A 21,011-nucleotide genomic window follows, 5' to 3' on the forward strand; every position below is an offset into this window, starting at 1 on the left:
TATGGAGTTTGCAGAAAACAAAGGCTGAAATACAGAGAATTTAGAGGTAGTCCAATTTGGAGGCAGATCAGGCTGTTGAGCAGAAGCAGCATTAATGGCTTTGATGATTGATTCTGATAGCTGTTGGGATAAAGGAAAGTCGTCTGTTTTTTTCCTCCTGAACAGTGGTTTAGCACAGCTGACCATGAGATACTGCTGTTCATCCTGAGAAGGAACAGAGATAGTAGGCTAAAAAGGCTTAGAGATTTCAGTGRGGATTACAGCGTAGCAATAGTTTGCCAGATCTAACCCACAGAAGAACTGGAGTGATTTGATACTCATTTTCATTCCTATTAAAGATTGCTGTGTAGCTGCCATCTGATTTAGCAGTACAACATGACTCAGTTGCCAGCTGATCTGCAACTGGCTCACATCTTTGTATCCATTGTGCTGCCTGCCTGCATTGCTGCTGGTTTTATGGCCCAGTTGTTGAGCAGCAGTGATCACGACTATAGAACTCTGGTCAAAGCTTAAACTTAAATGAGTCCATGGTGATGGTGCCAGAAATGCACAGTTACAAGTTTGACCATTCCTTCAGAACCACGATCGGTCAGTGCACAGTGACTGGGAATAGTTCTCAATTCCTTGTTAGGTGGATCCATGAAGATCTTGCATGGCAGCATCTTTTTTCTGTACCACTTTTCAGTATCTCYGGTTCATCTCATCATGGTATTGATGCATGATATATAGCCCTCTGCCACCTCCTGTTTGTGTCACAAATGCTGTGAACTTCATGAAGCCATTAGCAATAAAAGGATGTTACTGCATCCTTTTGCCAGGGAGGTGACCTCTTGCATGCACTTTAGAAAAGAATATCAGTTGCATGTTTCCTGTTGAGCTGAGTAAAAGTTGAGTCTTTTGTTATCTTCATTTATGCTCAGGACTATTTAAAGATATTCTAGCTTTTGAGYATTTAGACTGTAAGCATCACAGAAACTGTCTGTCACAAGGGTAAAGTTTCATCTGTGTATGACTATCTTGATGCTGGGCAAYGCTCATAATTACCCACAGGCACTAATGTACCACATAAAACTCTCCCCAACACCCTTCCACTACATGGATACAGAGATGGCATTGAAGACTGCTCAGAACTGAGCAAATCCTTCCCACGGGAAACATGTTATAAAGATTTTTTTTTTTTTTTTAGAAAGTTCTAAGTGGATAATTTTTGATTTCTAAAATCAAATGTTATGATGAAGCAATTAAATCACCAGAGAAGTTGCTTCCTAATTGTCCCCTTTTTAAACTGTTTGCGCCAAAGCAGCTCTAAGATGCATTTAAAAAAAAAAAAAGAAGAAGAAGAAGAAAAACCCTTTGTTTTTCTTACAGGCCTTTTTGTGTTTTGCCTTCTTTAAGAGCAGAGAGCACAATATATGGTCAATAACTACTTTTGTAAAATTGATCCTTGCAGGTTTTTATTGGACAGTATTTTCTTTAGTGTCAAGGAAATGCTTTGCCACCTCAGCTCCATCATAGCATTATAGTTCTTTATTAATGTCAGTGAAAATTCCTCAGTTTGTCTGTTCCTCTTTCTTTGTACTTGGATGATCCGATGGCTGTGTTAGCTAACTCTCTCATCCTTAGTGCATACTTGAGATACTGGTGCACAGAAGCAATGTAGCTCAYCCAAGACAGTATCAGTAGTATTTGACAGACTTTGGAATCAAGCTAGCTGCCCAAGGTTCTAGTCCCCTGCCTTAAACAGAGACCATCCTATGCTGTTTTTTATAAAGGAGTCAAGCAGTGTTTATTTGACCCAGACTTTCAGTGGCCCCTGCCTGACTTCGTAGGTGTGGAGAGATGAGCAAAAGGCTTTTCCCCTGGGGTAGCTGCTAAAGACTACTCACATAACAACCTCTGCCCTGCTGGTGCTTTTGAGGACATAGGCACTGCTTGCTTCTGCTTCCTCAGGAACAAGCATGCATAAGCAGAGTGGAGAAGATTCAGGATTTCAGCCATGCCCGATTCCACTCTGGCCCATGGTCTCAATCTTATTTATAGGGGGAACCATACTAAAACTGCCTAAGCTTGGGTGCAGCATATACAGCACCCGAGGAGCAGAAAACAGCTCAAAGAAGGATTGAGTCTATTAGTTTGGTTCGCATTATTCACTACTGCCTATGTTGTTGAATGCCATATTCCAATCTTTTACTAAATGCACTGTAAATTCATCATCCTAATTAAGCAGAGAGTGTGTTCCTGAGTTCATAAAAATATTGCTAATTGTTTTCACTGTTCCATTTTGCTTTCYTAGAGCCAGTGTTTGTAAAGAGTTGCTCCACCAACACGTTGGGGAGAAAAGCAACAAAGAAATGGCAGTGCCTTACTCCACTCTAATTGTAATGAAAGAAAGGAGAAATACATGACTGCTATGATCAAAGACAGATTTGTAACAAAGGTCATTGCTTCTTTGCAGTGCCAAATTTTACAGTTTTATCATCAGTGGTTTATGTAAATAATGTGTTTAGAAAGTGGAAAAAGCCTGTTCAGCCTAGCAGCAGAATAATTGTAAGCTTAAAGAAAGTGACGACAAACAAAATGTTGATGACTTTTTCTTTGTCTAGACCCCTGTGTTGAAAGCAGTGTTTTCATAAAACTCAGGCAGAATTCATTTCCATACAGAGCGCTTAATAGTTCCTGTCAGAACAAAACAGCTGGGAAACATATGGTATCCATTTCCCTGTATCACTTGGAAAAAATTTCACATGTAAATAAAACTAACATAAGTGTGCAGGCTTTGAACCTAGAATCTTATACAATGCATAAATAAGTCAGCACAGTGCATTCTTTGTATTGGCCCACTAAGTTACATGCCATTTATTATTACAATTTTTATTTCTTTTCTGGGGAAATATGCTTTTAAGCAGTTTCAAAAATATTAAGGTGWTTTTCAGACCATTCAGACCATTGTAACTACTAAGCTATACTGATCTTTCGCTTCAAATATTAATATTTTACTGAAATAAGGTAAAGGTGGTCATGGCAAATTGTGTTTTTTGACCGCAAATTAGATCCCACTGATATGTAGTTAGCATGTGTAATAAATCTGCTGTTTAAATCGTCTTCTTGACTCTGAGAATGCATGAAGTCTTGGTATACATTAAAAGGGCCATAAAAAGGAAAAAGAGCCTAAGGGCTTTAGTGGTTTTATTGGAGTCACCCTGCTGAAATAGCTGCTTGTGTGCTGCTGATTATGGAGATCATGAATATCATAAACCAGGACTCTGAAAGAGCAAAAGTTCAAAAGGAGTAAGCGTTCAGGTGCATTGAGTTCCCTTTCTTCTGTGCAATTCAGATTCCCTAGTTGAACTCTATATCCTGCAGTGAGCTGGAGATAATGCACTGGAAGTTCCAGAGCGTGCATGCTGTGTGTGTGCAYGTGTGTGTATATATGTACATTATGGGGTGGAAAGTCTGACTAAGAAGCCCAAGGTACAGAGAAGTGGAAAATGAGACATCATACCTAACTAGGTTTAATTTTCAGAGGAAAACACGGTTTTTGGTGTTTGGAACAAAAATCCATCTTCTGGAGAACACAGGCTATTAAAAAGAGAAAGATAATTGTTGCTGCTATTAAAACAAATCCACTATAAAAAATTCAAGGAAAAAGAATTCTGACCCATCCTGTTATTGACATCCCMAAAAATCATCCTACTCTTCTGATGTATCTCCATGGGATAAAAATAGCAGAAGGCAAATTAGTATAGTCTGGCAAGGCCAGCATGCATGCCACTAGGCTCTTACTGGTGACCATTACTTGATTAAAAATTACTTTGTAAGAAACTTGCTTCCTATTGAAGAACTTTTCTTTTCTGCAGTGTCAAGTTCTTCAGCTGTCGTAATAGAGTTGTCATTAAATCTTCTTAGATGTGAATGCAGCATATTATGTAATTCTTATTTGTAATGTTTGTCCRGGTATATCTTTAAAGATGCTGTATCATGTAATAGTAAGCAGTTCTCAATTCCATTGCTCTGTTCCTCTAGTTTCCAGCACCAGCTGGAACTGTGGGGTCTCAGCTGTTATTGGAAATGCACAGAAACCAACAGGCATTGCAGATATGTGCAACAAATTCAGACCAGTGAAGAGGGTTTCCCCATTAAAGCATCAGCCAGAAAGCTCCGAGAACAACGAAAGCGATGACCAAAAGAACCAGAAGGGGGAATACCAGAAAGGCAGCGATACTCAGTCTGCACCTCCGAACGATGACCAGAGCCCAGGAGAAGGAGAGAGCCTTAAAAATAAAAGTATCGAGCCTCCTGTTCTGCTTGGGGAGCTCGAGCACTATGACCTGGATATGGATGAAATTTTGGAYGTGCCTTACATTAAGTCAAGCCAGCAACTTATTCCTTTTACAAAGGTGACTCCTGATAAAAAACTTCTGGGTGTATGTTCAACAGTGAACGGTCTCAGTGGAAAGAGCTGCTCTGCAGGGAATGCAGAGAACTTGCCCACGAGCATGACACAGTTCTGTGTTCTGTCCCCTGTGAAAGGCTCTCAGCTGAGAAAAACGCAGCCCATTGTCCTTGAGCAACACAAGCATTTAACCGAAGAATTGGAGCTTTCCCAGCCTTTAGCGAAGTGTAGCTCCGTCCATGAATCTGAAGCCCAGGGCAAGGGCTTCCTCAGCAGGGCATCTGTTGATCCTCAAGCTCATAAAACTGAGAAGAGTATGCCAAACTGCCACCTGAGGACTTTTCACCTGCAGACTGCAGTGGCAGAAAGCAAGCAGCTTGAGGAACTGAATATGAACTGGAGCAGCACAGGGGGCCTGGAAGAGAGGAATGAAGAGGTGAAAAAAAGTAAGAGCATCTTAAACATTGTAAAGGAAGGCCAAATATCGTTACTAGTAAGTATTGTCTTTTTTATAGTCCATGTAAAGTAAGACGTTTCAGTGATGTAGTTGATAAAGCCAGCAAAGCTGATGAAGTGCATATTTTGTACTGCTGCTCTATTTGTCCTGTATTCACTTTAGAATTTGAGCATGTGGGTTTCCAAACAACAAGATTTCATCTTTAAATCAAATATGTAGCAAAAACAATATATTCATTTCGTGTAAACATGGACAAGATTGCTAGCTAATGCATTAAATTTATACATACAAAATGCAGAGTTTTAAAGCTTGAAGTCATTTGAATATGAATTTTAAGTCTTAATTGAGTTCTGCCTTTCACAACATTTGTGGATTACTTTGTTCAGTTATTGGTGGTTTACCTCAGTTGCTATTTAGAGGCTGACCATGGGAACAGAAGGGCTTCTGTTGTATCCTGATTATTATTCAGGAGTGTTGRTGCTGGTGTATTGCAAGAGCATTCTCAGGCAGGAGCTCTCTCCAAAGCCTCCTTAGCCTCTGACCCAAATGAAGTTTTTAGTTAGGTCTAGTGCTGTGATCAGGCTTCATCAATGATGGTTTCCAAAGTAACGAGGTGCAAGTTAGCACAATGATGCAGAGCATGTGATCTCCACTCAGAAGGGCTGCTGGAAACACAGTGTGTGTGTAAGAACTGTTTTTGATAGATTTTTGTTCAGCTTTTCTGTTTAACAGCTAGCTCAGGCACAAAGGCATGTTATTAACAGCAGCAAAGACAAAAGCAGACTTATTCAAAGACTAGACAGAGGCAGAAGAGTATGTTAGAGTGCTCAGTAAGGGAAAAAAACAGAGAAGAAAAAAGTCACCTAAAAATGGGATTTTTTAAAAAAATGAGGTTGTCATAGGTAGATAAATATTTTTTTTTTTCTGAACAGGCCAAAACTTCTGAGTGAGGTAAACTGAATGAGCTGTATGCTGGCAAGTCTGCAGTATTCTAGGACCTTATCAATGTTACTCCTTAACTCTGTCTTCCTTCCTCTATTTCCTTTCTGGAGTTTCTCAATCTACTTCTTTTGTCTTAAAATTAGATTTGGGCAGGAATAATGTATGAGGTCATGGTTGTATACTACTTTTTTCAATATTCCAAGAGAATACTATAATATAAATTTTATTATGCAAGCAAGCTACCAAATAAAAGTCTTCTGTCTTGTTTTAACTACATTTTAGATTGTACTTAGTACAAGCTGCTGCTTTTACTGTGTGCAAAGTATGAATTTTTTTAGGAGTCATGGATGTTTTCTGTTCAATTACTCATCAATATAATGCCGAAAAAGAAAGAAATCARCTGCAAAGTACACAGAAATTATAAAAACATGGATTTGTTTGCAGTTACGTTGTTGAACAAACTAGTACAGGGATGTAAAGCTACAGAAGACTTTGCACTGTTATATGGCAGTTTCGTTTTGAAGAGAAAAAATACATAGTGAATCAAGCCAGTAGGCATCCTTCCTCTCTGTCCTTTCTCTAATAGCAGCTAGGGAAGTGAAAAGCTCTTAGTTTTGAGAGTTATAAAAGAATATGCCTATAGGAAAATATCTTTGGCTTATATCTTGGACAGTGAGGTTTAATGTTCTGTGTATGTTTTTATCTCTAATTGTAACTGATATAATGAATTTTTAAACATTTCTTTTTTTAACAGCCACACTTAGCAGCAGATAATCTGGATAAGATTCATGATGAATATGACAACAATCTGTTGCATGTAGCAGCCTCACAGGGACACGCAGAATGTCTGCAACATCTTACTTCCTTGATGGGAGAAGACTGCTTGAATGAACGAAATGTTGAACAACTAACTCCAGCTGGGTTAGCAATAAAGGTAACTTAGTCTCKCTCTCTACTCTAATGTGACATAAAGGTGATTTAGACTCTTTCTGTGATGACTGTAAGTAATACATCCAACAGAATGTTGTTTTTCAAGTGTTTTGTTAAATTAGAGCAGAAAGAACATYTCTGCAATTGACTGGTACCACATAAACAAATAACTATTTACTCTTTACTAACATTACTCTGCAAGATACGATGTCTGTTGTTAACCACTGTCATTTCATATGTTGTTCTCTGTGCAAATACATTCACTTTTAAGTCACTTAACTGACTGTTATATTTCAAGGAACTTTTGTTTAATTCAGACCTAATTCTTTCTTTAGATGATACAACAGTTTCTTGGGATTTTTTRTTTTTTTAAAATACGTATATAACCTTGAAAAACAAATATGAGAATGTATTTGCAAAACCTGTAATACTTTGACCATTTCTAACAACGTTTTTTGTCAGTGTGCCACATCTGAAGGAGAAACTTCTTGGGAGTCTAGAGCAATTGCATCAAAGTTAAAAATTGTATCTTGCAGAACAACCTGTCATAGACTGCAAAAATTAATGCCCAAACTTACAGGAAGACCTATTATGTAGGAAAATGGGAAAACGTACAATGATGCTGTGTTATAGTAAAATTCAGTGGTGTACCAGAAAGCTGAGATTTTAACCAAACTGATTCTGGGTCTTCATCAAGTAAGACTGAACGGTTGAATGCTCTCCCTCAGCAGGCAGCAGAAACAAGTGTTTCTGTTTCTTCAGGGTTTTTAATTGTTGCTTCTTTTTGGAAAGACTGTAGAAAATGGTAGATGACCGGTGGATTTCGATCTGTGAGAAACCATTTTTATCTTTTGAGAGGTGACAGTCATTCCAGTGACATAATGGCCTAGGGCAGGAGTCAGGGATATAGAGATATAGGTATAATTTTTTTTTTCTCCCTGGGACAGGCCGTATGAATGAGAAATTAAACTGATATCTAGCTGGTTTGTACTACCAAACTACTGTTAAAAAATACGGCATAAAATGCCTCATTTAGCTTCAGTATTCTGGCCTATGTCCAATCTGAAGAGCTACAGTCTGCCAGTCTAGAGCATAACTATAGTTGGAAATGTTTTTCTCTCTTGTTTTTTTAACCTATGTAGATGAGGTATTTATAAGCTAGTAGCATGTATTTATCTTTTTTCCCCCCAAAGGTTGGCTTTTTTAACAATAGRCAAAGAGTTCCTTTAGAGTTTATAAAAATTGTGCGTTATGGCCAGTCATATTGCTATATTTACGATTGACTTTATTTATTTAAAGTGGCTGTGGAAAATCCTCTGTAAATTAGCAAAATTGTGTTATTTAGTAGATRCTTCATTTTATTAATTCATTATGTTAATTTTAAAAGTACCCTAAGATTTTGCTCAGTTGTAATACAGAAGAAAACAACAAATATATAAAGTTACCTGTACTAACTAATATTTGAACCAGGATTTGATGTATGAGGGTTTTTCTAGAGTGATTAAAAGAACATAGTAGTTTTTGTTGTTTTACTTCATTTTTGAAATTGAGAAAAATAGAGGACACTAAAGTAAAAGTGGTGGTGTGTGTCTATGCATATGGTATATGTGCAAGGAATAAGACAAATGCCAAACATTTTACTCYGTTTTTTTCTTTCCCACATCATTTTAAAGTGGGTTAATATTTATTACATTCTTTTCCTCATTTTTAAAATAATCAACTTGAAATGTAAATTTCTTTCCTTCCCAAGATATCTTTTTTCATTTTATGCATGCAAACAGCTTTATTCGTTTTATGTGTTGACCCATGTGAAGTCTTTTCCAAGCACTTGAAACATTTGTTTTAACTGTAAGGAATAACATGGTCTTTATGAAAATTACCATAGAAAAGTCAAGTAGAAGAAGGCCAGAATGTGGTTATGCCAAACTGCATTTACCCAGGTAAATGGGTAAACCGCTTTTTTCGTCACTGAAAGGGGATAGTACAGCAGCAAGAGCAACTGATAAAAGCACTTGCCTTTACACTGGGCCTCAAGCATACTCTGAATGAAATGCTCATCTATTTGTGCAGCATCCACATCCTGCTTCATAGTAACTTGCGCACTACTACCAATGTGCACGGCAGCTTGGGAATCTTGGGCCCAGGCGGTAAAAGGTGTTCAGAGCAAGAACCATCTTCTTGTTYGTTTGTGTACAGTGCCACAGTTAGGTCCTAATCCATGAGGACTAGGTGTTCAGATACTACAAGTAATACATGGTAATAATTGAGCATGCATTTAATTAGTAAACAGTGAAGATTTTAGTGYGTAGGGAGAGAGCCTGTTCACTCTGGCCCAGCAAATGGTCTCATCTAATCATTGAACCTTGCTGCATGAGTGATGGAAGCAGAACTATGTTTTCTTCTGAATGATCTGAGAGTAGGGGGTAGACAGTGTGTAATACCATTTTGCTGTCTCTTGAACTGGTGTCCCCTGTGGTGCCACTTAGCAAAGGTTCTGTACCAATATGTGTACACAATTGTACTTTTAGGAGGGAAAATGTAGGGCAAGTTTAAACTGACAGAGTAATATCAATAACCAAGCTATATTTGATCCAAGACAGCGGGATAAACAAGTGTGTTACTTGAAAGCAAATAAAAGAACAAACTTTCAAACAAATTAGAGTGTTTTAATACATTAGTGGTTCTAACAAACCTYTCTCTGTTTAATAGATGTGTTTGGAACTGAAGCAGGTGGAATTTTTTAGTTTCTTTGTTTTTTTATTTAGAATGGTCAGCTGGAGTGCGTTCGGTGGATGGTGAGCGAAACAGAAGCTATTGCAGAATTAAGTTGCTCAAAAGATCACCCGAGCCTTATTCATTATGCAGGTTGCTATGGTCAGGTATGGCTTTCATTCTCATTTTTTACAGATATATGCTCATACAACAATTTCAATTAAAAACATCTTTATAGCCAAATAAGCATTCTGTGGCTTTTAAATGCAAGTGTTTGTAATTACTTCAAAGTAAGAAGATCCAGAACACTTCTGAGAAAGCAAGATCCCTTTCCTATTTAATCTACTTATTTTTTCAGTATTTTCTCCTTTAAGTCATTTTTTTGAAACTAAGTAATGACAAGGAGAAGATTAGATGGCATATTAGGCTAACCTATCACTCGAAGAACATTGAGGGAGTTTAATCGTCTCATTTTCGTCCATGGATGACTTCTTGGCGACATTAGAAAATCATCAAACACTCTGGGATGGTTCACATTCCCTTTCCAGGAGAGAATTCTCTCAAATAATTTTGGCAAATCGTGACAGTTTAGGAATTCAGTATATTGGCACTGAAGTGAAATGTGGTGAAATTTGAACATCTGTCTAGCTCTAGCCAGTTTTATTGAGAATTACATATAAAAATGTTTTGTAAACCAATCCTGGTCCACACCTAACCTATCTGTAAATCTAATGATGGGAAACCTCAAAAGTTCAGTGTTTCACTGCTTTGCTAACATCTGGGGAAACATACACCACTTAATTGCACCACTTTCTCTTCCTGCAAAATCTGTTTTTCCTAAACAGACCTCGCAATAACCCCTCTTCAAAGGATCTTCTCCAAGGAATAGTGATCCGTTATTGTTTTGTAATCTCTTTGGTGGATGAGCCACTTTCTCACCTGATGCTATTTTTTTTCTCTTACCAGTGAAGAGAGAGAAAGCAAAATGTAGCTCATCTTAAGAAAGTTATCTTTTTCTTTTCCCTGTGCAAGTGAGATTGTCCTATTAAATGTCATACAACGATYGTGGCATGTTTCTGCTTTTAGCTGYTGGTCCTATCCAACAATGGATTTACTGGAGGGAGAGGGAAGGAGAGCAGGCAGGTGTGGAAGGCTGGAGAGCTGGAAGTCATCCCCTTTTCCTGGTGTTTCCTGAGGCAACACAGACACCCTCATTCACACACTGACCAGAGACCTGTGTTCCTCCTCCACCTCCTACCTACTGTGCACATTACTGTTGCAAATTAGAACCCTGCAGGAGATACTGATTGATTCTGCCCTTTCTTTGACAAGTTTGGCCTGTAAATCTAACACTGAATATAAGGCACTTGGGTATCTGGTCAGAAGTGGGTTTAAGAAAGGAGTGTTTGTTATTAGGAAGAAAATTTGGAAGAGAAAGCTTAATGTGGACTTACATTCATGTTTTCATTTTAGTAAGCCTAATTTTACTCTCATCCCTAAAGATATTTAGACAAACTAAATTCAGTGAAGTTACTGTGCCTGCTGCCAGGAACATCTCTGGCATGCTGCAACTGTMTTCTATTCAGAGCAGGAAGGAAGCTTCACCAGTTAAGAAACACCAGCTACARCCAGCCACCCATGAAATCTAAAAAGATGGTATAAAAATTACTGACAAATTTTCATAGTTCACTGAATGCCAAAGAAAGTTCACATGCATTGTCAATTATCTTTTTTTCATATATATGTATATAATCCCTAAATATCTTGCAGACCTGGAAGAATATTGAGGCTAAAAGGAAGCCAGACTATTTTATCCAACTGTATGTTGAGAAATTTGAATGCAGAGTTGGTGCTGTCCTATAAGGTTTAATTTATTCTGCTATTACTTACGCGAGAAATAATGCGTGTAAACACTGATCTTGGCAGAATTACAAGAGTATTATTTTTACAGTGAAGACCTGTTGTTCAGTCATTTCTAACAAAGTCAGCCCATCCATTATTTCCCCAGGCATTGTGCATACATGCCATATTCTTCTTCCATAAATATAATTTAGTATGGGCAACAAAAGGAAGCTTATATCAAAGCTCCTGTGTTAATCGTAGTCAAACCACAGCCATGGCCAGACTCCAGTTTTAGCTCGACAATACTCTGTTCTTCATCTCTRTCTCATTTGCTTTTGTTCCATCAGGGAGGGGGTTGTAGAAGTTCATATGGTGGGTGAGGAGAAGAGCTTAATGCCAGCCTGCAGCCTGGTCTGCATACCTCCTAGCAGCGGCTTCTTTTTAATTATGGAGTTGTGCAACCTTGGAAGGGTATGGAGGAAAAACGGYGTTGATGGAAGTTGCTGTATCAGGTGTAGGTTGTTGATGTATTGCAGATCATAGACCAGCTATGTCTGGCATGGGCATTATGTGATAGGAAGGAGGTGGTGCTGCAATCCCAGGTGAGCTTAGTAGGTCCTGACTAAGAGCTTCCCAGGGATGTAGTTTCTTTGCAACACCGATGCTGCAGTAGCAAGGACTGCACATGTTAGAGAGAATGGGAAGTGCTGAGGGTTTGTTGCCTCTGGACCACCAGTGAGCCTAAAGCTTCAGGAGAGGGAACCAGAGCTGCAGCTTGATGAGGGCTTAGGAGGGATTTTATTCGCCACTTGGGAGTGGTGTAGGGGCTGGAGGCTGCAATGGGGAGGAGCGTGTGGCAGTCATGCACACAAATGCGTGACAGTGCACTTTTTTGCACCTCAGGATGTTTGCTTTTTCCTATCCAATGTCATTTCTGTAGGGATATTTTGTGACTTTTATACTCACCCCACAGTCCTCTATTCAGAAAACCTAATACCTACTGGGAAAGGGAGCTAATTTAGTCAATATCAATGATCAATATCAAGTAATGAGGCTAGGATCAGGTGTAGAGTCACTGCTTTTCGCCATGCTAATCCTTCCGTTTGTAGTCCACTTAATAATAAAAATGCTTTTTGTTAAATATTCTTTCTGCTCCAGAGGTCAGCTATGAGAGCTGAGGTCTGCAACCTGTCCGAAAACAGAAATAACATGTTGTGATATTTTTCTAGAATCTTCTCTTTGGGGACGTTTGACTTTTAGATCCAGAATATGCCAGCGGGTTGTTAATCACAGTTACAATATAAGATAACTGCAAGTCTTAAAATTATTAAATGTACTGAATAACTTGCCAGTTCCTGTTGCATAACAAGTACATGATAATTTTCCATTATTTTAATCTTATAAATGAATTTTCTTACTATCTTTCATTTTGTTTAAATAAATGGAGTTGATGAAAAATGTATCTAAGAACACTTTTATTACAAATATGTAGTATGGATATATATCCTTTGATATGTGAAGTATTCATTTTTCCTATATGTAAGTAAATAAAATGGTAATTTTCCCTATGTATGTCAAGGATATATCTGTGGGAAAATGTAGTCATTTGAGTGAAACACAAATTATTACCTCTCCCTCATTTTTCCTCCCTTCTGTAAAGTTGTGCCTGTGACTGACTGATGCACAAACACTTCCAAAGACAGATGATTGCAGGTAGCCATCCAGGCACTTGATTTCTGTGTCTGATAAGATAAATGACTATAAAGCATAATTTGTTCCATGCTGACTGTGGTCATAAAATTACAGACCATGCTCAACATTTTGATCCCTATTATATTCTGAAGAAATACATATTATATAATTTCAAAGCTTTTGTTGTCTTCTAATTCTACAGAGAAATTTCTCTAAAATGCTTTTTTTTTTWAATTATTATTGAAACGTAACAGCAATTCATAGGAGTAGCATAATCCTTCTCCACTGCTGGCTTACAACACTGACAGCTCTATAAATTGCTCATAAGTATTTTAAAAGGTATCTGTGATCTGAAGGCATCTCTCTGTGCTGGCTCTCAGCTGTATTTGGCATTCAGCCAAGGAGAAGTATTAGTATCTGTCCCTTTACCCTGTAATAAAACCAGAACTACCGTTAAAGGGGAAATTCAAAAAAGATAAGTTCCAGAGCTAACCATCTGAAGTAGTGAATGGATATCAAGGTGTTTGAATGGGCAGAATAATTTGGAGGAGACCTAAAAAGTCTGAGGTCCTGTCTTCTTTTCCTTGACATGAAAATGTTCATGGCTATTTTTATACAAGAAGGGGCTTGTGCCCAAGATACATAGGTAAAGCTTCCTTTCTCCATATTTATTTCTCTTTGCTACTTGATTACTGTTCAAAATCCTAGAGATGCTGCGTTTCAGCACTGTTTTGTTTAGCTGTGAGACTCTTAGGCTTGCAYACACATGTTTTCCTATGTGTGAATATGTACTTAGAGCTAAAACTACTGAAGTGCTTAAGGTTAATTGTTTGCACTGATGTTTGCCAGCAGCAGCATCTACAAAACCATTTGGAGTTAGAGCTTCTAGTCAGTACTGCACATGACAGATATAAATAAATATATAAATGGCATTAAATGGTAAAAAGATATAAATTGAAGATGATAAATGCAAGTTTAGGTTAAAAAAAATGAGATAGAAAGTAGTTTATTCTTTATTAAGGTGCAAAATCTAGGCACACACCTAGTTATCATCGAAAGGGAACTCATGTTTTTATGTAATGCATGTATTATTATTATAGATTTTCAGTATGTATCACATTCAGAAGGGCACAATCAAATTTAATCTAAAGAAGCATGGAAGCTTGCTAGGGTAGGGAGTAGAATAGTTTTCTGAAGAAACCTACTGTGGAAAATAAGAAATAACAGMAGCATAGTGGAAACGTGTAAACTCTCCATTGTTACAAAGGGAAGATTATRAAAGTGTGTATTACACATGCATGCACACACAAAAAGCAACGCTAAAAAGAATTAAGATAGCAAAGTCAAGCACAGGAAATCTAAAGTCTGCCTTCTTGTGGGTATGTGTATGTTCACAGTCCCTCTTCTGACTGATCATAATTCTTTTCTGCGAACAGCTTCTTTTCTGGTCCAATTCCTCTTCCCCAGATTTTCAGTCCTAGTCACCTTTCCCATCTATGTCTAGATTCTTGCCAGAACCTCATCTAATTTAATTCCTTCTTCCCGTTCCAAGCTACTGGTGCTTCTTCGATATTGCAGATTCCTGCACCACATCTTGTACACCTTTCTCTCCCTCTCCCTCAACTCAGTTTTGACTCCTAGGCTTCTGCCTGCAAGTTTGTGGTCCAAGTCTCCCCATYCTTCTTGACGTGCAGGCACATGCATGTCGTCCGCTGCTGAATGCATTAAGATTGCAGGATAGATAGATTTCCAGCTTTTAGTTCTGTTGCTTCTCCTCCTACACAACAGCCCAGAGCTGGGACATGATAATAGCTTTGAAGAATCTAGCTGCTCAGCTCTGTGATTTCTGTGCATGCTCCTGTTGCAGTTTTTTGAAGGGGCTTATGAACTTTCACCAAATTTTGGCAGATTTTCAAATTGACCTGCAGTCTGTTTTGCTTCACATCTCRTCTCCAACATGTGGATACTCATGCTTTTCAATGCACAGTTGTCTGAATGTGTTACGGTGCAGATATTTTTCCTAATATGTCTTCTATTAAAGTGAATGAAGTATTTTTACTTATATCCTTGAAAGATCCAGTCAAGAGTTTGGCCCATGTTAACACCAAGTCTAACAAAGTTAAGAGGGATTGAAAGCAAGGATTTATAATAGGAAATACGGGACAGATTTATTAACAGTTGATGCTACCAGTGTTCCTGTAGTATGTTTAACTCTTTGTTGTTTCTTACTTTTTGTGACTTTTCTTTTCCTCTCTCCCTAGGAGAAGATCCTTCTGTGGCTTCTTCAGTTTATGCAAGAACAAGGGATTTCGCTGGATGAAGTTGATCAGGATGGTAATACTGCTGTTCATGTAGCTGCTCAGCATGGCTATCTAGGATGCATACAGGTAGAGTACTAGCTATGTTTGCATCAGAGATCTACTTTCAGTCAAACTTGAATCCTAACAACCTTTAAAATAAATATGGAAGACCTTAGAGGTAGGAAAAATACCCTAATACCTTAAAATTTGCCAGAAGAAAAAGCTTTAAACCAGTGGAACTGGGACTGAAATGCCAAAAAGCTCTATATTTTGAATTCTATTCTCAGTTTTACTGTTTTAAATCTAAAGTAACCTTTTCATTGCAAGAAGAAAACGTCATTATGYTGTTCATATATAAGTAGCCAATGAGTATGTCTTTATGCTAAAATAGGGCTGCCAGAGAAGATATGTGTACTTTGATATCAACTTTCTCTTRCTATTCTGACACTTTCTTTGTTTCTTTTTCTTATAAATATTTGCAGCTCTCTGGCATAAGGTCTTAACAGATAGGGTTTGCTCCATGTTAAAAGATTTCTACTTTGAGCAAGCCATCCTTATCCTTTGAATATATCTGTACTAAATACAGTGTAACAGTGATTTCTGGTAGTTCTCAATGAATAACTTTGATCACTGAGAGCAAAACAGTTCTGTTGTACAGAGTTGCTGAAATGATTAATTTGCTCTGCTGAAAAGGCTAGTACAGCTACAGTGCTTTCAGGAGTTGGATCTGAAAAAGCTAGTTTAGTTGCCTGTATAGTACCAGTGTTCAGCGTAGACATACCAAAAAAGCTACAGAGTTGAATTGGATGGCTAGGTCAAGCATTTCTACTTTGCATTGAATTGTACAACATGGATGTACCCATTATTTTGGGAGTCACAAGAATCATTACTCTCAGGAATACTTTTCAATATTTGTTGTTGTCATCACTTTGAAAACTAAAGAAGAAATAATAATAAAATTAACTTGGGTGTAATAAAACTAACAGAARGATACTTGAGAAACAAGGTAGTCATCATAGAAGAACAGAGAAAAGAGTAGATAACCACATGGCAGAAAGCCAGGAAACAGAACTCAAGGTGGGATTAAGTCAAGAGGGGAGAGAAAACATGTCCAAGAAGCAGTGGTAATTCTGAGAGTCTGAGACCACAGATATTTACAGAGACTTTGAGAGTGCAGATAAACATATTAAACTTATTGCTGCACATGAGTGATAGACAGTAACTCTTAGAGCATAGTGAATGCAGGGAGTTTTTTTCTTTTTAGTTCAATCTTAAAAGAAATACAGCTAGCCAAGTCCAGSTAGCTGACCTTTTTAGAGAGCTAAAAATATTTATGTATGATATTACGTTAAATCTACTGATGCACAGCTGCTTATTACTATGGCAATTTATTTATAAGCTTGGACATACAGAGAAGACTATGTGAAAACCACTTTTGAGTCTCACACAATAAGAGAAAGAAAAATAGGTGATAACTGAGCCGAAGGAGTAGACTTAGAAGAAAACAGCTGCATGGGTTTGGAGGACATGGCACCTTTACATTTTCTCAGCTGATGGGAAGTCTGTCTTTGTCATCTTCTTTTGAAGATGTCAAAAATACTGGAAATCCTGAACAAACTCTTGTGAGAATCATAGTAAACAAATCAGCACATTTGTGTTAAAGCTAGTGTTTTTATTACTATTTTGCAGACAATTGCTATGACCAGTTGGAAAAAAAAAAGGATGGAAGGAATAGTTGAGAGCACTGTTGTGGTAGATCTGTGTGTAGGGCTACTAATTTTTACAGTGTCTCTTCAAGATGTACAATGATTTTGAAGGAGAAATGGGTAAAATATTTTAAACAGAGTGGTGACAACTTTTATTGGAGATCAATTTGAAAACCAACAACTAGCGTTTTGTGTTGGTGAAGCAAAGCCATAGGAAGTAAATCATGAAAATAACTATACACAGCAAAAATATTCAGTTATTGTATGTCACTTTAACACTTTAGGGTGCTAAGTGCAGCTAGTACTCTGTTGTGCTGTGAAATAAAATAAGCCTGCTGTGAGCTTAACAGCCTAGTTTAAAACAAGGCACAGTGAAGAATGAGTAAAAAGGAAAAGCAATAAAGAAGGGGAAGTGTAGGTAGCAATACAGAGGATGTAGTGTCATGGGTTTTCAGTGATCCCTCGGCCCTSTTATTCTCTATTCTTATGAGCAAGTGACGTTCTTGGTGTCTTCCGAATTACAGTATTGCTTTTTACAAGGTCATAACTCCTCCCTTTCCTGGTTTTCTTTACCAGCAAGTTAACCCCAAATTGCTGCCATGAGCTGCAGTGCAAGACTCTTCTGAAGTTTTCTTTCTGTACAGATTCAGTAGACAAGAGAGACTACCATTCCTTTCTCCTGTCAGCAGATGTCTTTGTGCCTGCTATTCTGAGTCAAGAAAGCCACATCAAGCTGTAGGCAAACTACAACTCCCTGGCTCTGCCTGGATAGGTCAATTAGGAGCTGAGCCACCTTCTTTCTCTCCTGCATGTGTATATGTGTATGTTAATGATGCTGTAGTTGCTGGATACATTAGGGTTTTGTTCAGCATTTTTTTCCAAAATGCTGTGAGCGATGTATATTTTTGAACATTACTGAGTACAATTAAATCCTGTTCTAGGCACTACAGTAAAGCAAATAGTATATAACAGAGATCATTACAAACTAACCAGAAAAAGTGAAGGTTTGGTTTGAAATCTTATTTCAGTTATTGCATCTCTTGAGGTCAGCCTGGCAGAACTTCTTTTTCCCTTACAACACTCTGGATTCAAGTCCCAGAGGTCACCCAAATGCCATGCTCACAACCTGAACAGACCTCTAGACGTAGGCTGGGGTTCTCCAGTAGGAGCACGGGTACCACAGAGGTGTATGTCAGACTGAGCTCTTATTTCACCTAAAGTCTGGATGCTGACAAATATTTCAGGATCTTTTAAAAAGATAATGGGGAAAGCCAAGCAAGTGCAAATCAATGAGACTTTCAGCATCAAAAAATATCATTCTACATTTTTTTTTCCTACAAAAGGAAGTTGTGGCTCTGTGACCTACTGGAGTTGTTGGAAAGTGTGTGCCATACCTTTCATTTCCAAATGTCCCTTGGCTGAGGAATCAGGACATTGAGACCTGTACGCTGATTGTTTTAAACACAGGGATTCTGCTGTGGTAGAAAATTGAGAGCTAAACCACAAAAAGAGTCAGCAAATATCGTAGCAAARGCATTCCTAAATTCAGATTCTTAGGATGTGTTGCAGTGTGCTGCAGTCTAGAAATCCCCAGAACAGCAGACACCAGAGCTTGTAAGCATTTACAGCTCAGCACCATTCATTTAAAAACTGACTACCAATGTGTTGGTGCTTCCCTGGACCTTGGTTTTTATCTAGCATGGATGTCCTCTGAATTGCACTTGCTTGCATCTCCTGTACTTGCATCAGCATGTGCAAAGTTAGCACAGTGTTCAGTCATACATAGGAAAGTTCACCTGAAAAAATGTTATTACAGCTCGATGGAGAATCAAAATGCATGTGTTCTGTTTTCATTTGGTGATCGCCATCACAGTATGAATGGTACAAGTCATGCTATGCTACATAGCAAATTAGCAGAAAATGACTTAATTAAAGTTGAACAGAGAAGACAGAGGAAGGACAAATAGTCTTTTAATAATGATCTGAAAGAACAGCACACTCTGCTGTGCTAGCCTCAGTGATAGATTTTTTTTTTTCGGGTGGTGGTATGCGTTGGGAGTTCTGGGTGATGCAGACTTAGTTGATCGATTGATTTTTAAAAATGGTCAGCTTAGACCAGCGTTTTCAAACRTTCTAATCAGGAGTGCTCTGGGCCTAGCAATTCTTGTTGTTGACCAAAAATCACAGCTAATTTATGTTTACAGCTCTCAATGTTGCCTTCTGTTTCTTAACAGACATTGGTTGAATATGGAGCAAATGTCACTATGCAAAACCATGCGGGAGAGAAACCCTCACAAAGTGCCGAGCGACACGGACACACCATGTGTTCCCGCTACTTAGTGGTTGTGGAAACTTGCATGTCATTGGCCTCTCAGGTTGTGAAGCTAACTAAGCAACTGAAGGAGTAAGTGTTTAAATCTTAACAGAAGGATCATTGGGAAAACATCACCGTCCCTTCTCTTCAATTTATCAACAGTGTACCTTCTCTCTACATGTGCTATTTGACAGTTCATACTTCCCCCTTATTTCTYGACTCTTTGCCATTTCCAACTATTTGCTCCTTTGCCTCCTTAGCAGTTCAGTTTTTCAGCTGTTTCTTGGTGGCAGTTTGCTGTGAATGTGAAAGGAATGGGAGTGGAAGAAGGTATATGTGAAATATCCTTGTCTTTATATGTATATATGTAAGCAATCCTCTCCCTTTTCCCCTTTGAATACCTTGGAATCACATCTTTGCTAATCATATTTTCTGTTCACATGGCATGCATTTATATATTATATACAGTGAGTGGCTCTTCCCAGCTAAAGTATTGGGTGTTGATGTTGGGAGGAATGATGGAAATAGCAGTTGGAAGTTTTGTTTGAACTTGGAAGATTCCCAAAGCCCACAGTGGCTACTCAGGAAATGTTTGTGTTGTATTTTTTCTTCATAGGAGCTGGCTGGAGTATTTTAGTATGATTTTTAATAAATGATCTATAAAGAACCTGGTAGGTTGAGACATTAAATAGGCAACTGTTTGCTTTTACTGTGGATACAGTTATTGTGACTGAGCATGTCAATTACCTCATAAGATGAAACTCTCGGAAACCATCAGCATTAACCTAACTTTTGGTTCCTGCTTAAGGACATGATCAAGTGCTTTTTGACTACCACAGACCGTGAAAATAGCTTTTGAAAATCTCATATTTTGTAGCAACCATATCATTTTATGAAAGCATCATGTGGTTGGAACAACTTTAGAATTGCAGACTGCATAACTTGAAAATAATAATTCTAACTTTTGCTGTAAACCTGCGTGTATTTTTACTGTATTACAACAGAGAATATGTAGTAGCAATCTGCTCCCTTTGTCATTATAGAGTACATTACTACATTTAAGTATGCCTGTTTTTGTAGGTACCTCTAAGCATTTATGTTATAGAAACATTTTCTCTGATTCACTCTTCTTTTACATTTAAACTTTCACAAATATGAAACAATGAAATTGAAATTATTTTAAGTTTCACAATTTTGATGATTTAAGTGAACACTGTGTCAGACTAGACATTTAAAAGTACCAGATATTTTGTAGTTGGTTCATTTGCTAAAAAACACTGAAATACACAAACCAGCCGCTATATATATGTATGTATACACACACACACACACACACACACATATATATAAAAGTACATAGGAGGTTTCCTAAGTAGCCTATGTCAGCACCTGACTCATCTCAATATCCAGTGAGATCTTTATTCCCTATAACTTAGCAAAAGTAAAAATGAGAAGTAGAAATGGCAACCATGAGTTTTCCATGTTTCAGTTCTACACAGTGCTCTCTCAATATTTAACTGTTACCTCTCATGTGAGAAAGAAAGACTTGTTCTGTTAGTCAGCAGGCTCCCATAGACATAGAGCCTAGTTCTGACTTTCCTGACAAGAGCATTAACACTTTTTAAGCTCCCTCTGTCATCTCTTGGGCTACAAGCATAGGAAGTCATTTAAATGATTCCTATTTGGTTCCTCATGGGTTCCTTTGCTTGTCTCAGCTGGAATT

At 37.9% G+C, this 21,011-nt stretch overlaps 1 protein-coding gene across 9 annotated transcripts in view; it reads left to right on the forward strand.

The window, feature by feature from the left end:
- SNCAIP (synuclein alpha interacting protein) overlaps positions 1-21,011 on the forward strand; it is an 83,511-nt gene that overhangs the window by 46,910 nt on the left and 15,590 nt on the right. For all 9 annotated transcript variants that reach the window (XM_085305411.1, XM_085305417.1, XM_085305410.1 and 6 more), the window contains 5 exons: positions 4,024-4,886; positions 6,547-6,726; positions 9,488-9,601; positions 15,230-15,355; positions 19,209-19,378. In XM_085305411.1, coding sequence (XP_085161537.1) covers positions 4,024-4,886; positions 6,547-6,726; positions 9,488-9,601; positions 15,230-15,355; positions 19,209-19,378 — 1,453 coding nt within the window. The remainder of the gene's footprint in view (positions 1-4,023; positions 4,887-6,546; positions 6,727-9,487; positions 9,602-15,229; positions 15,356-19,208; positions 19,379-21,011) is intronic.

The sequence above is a fragment of the Rhea americana genome, unplaced genomic scaffold (genome assembly GCF_003343005.1).
Source record: "Rhea americana isolate MKP2758 unplaced genomic scaffold, rheAme1 scaffold_22, whole genome shotgun sequence".
Taxonomy (NCBI): domain Eukaryota; kingdom Metazoa; phylum Chordata; class Aves; order Rheiformes; family Rheidae; genus Rhea; species Rhea americana.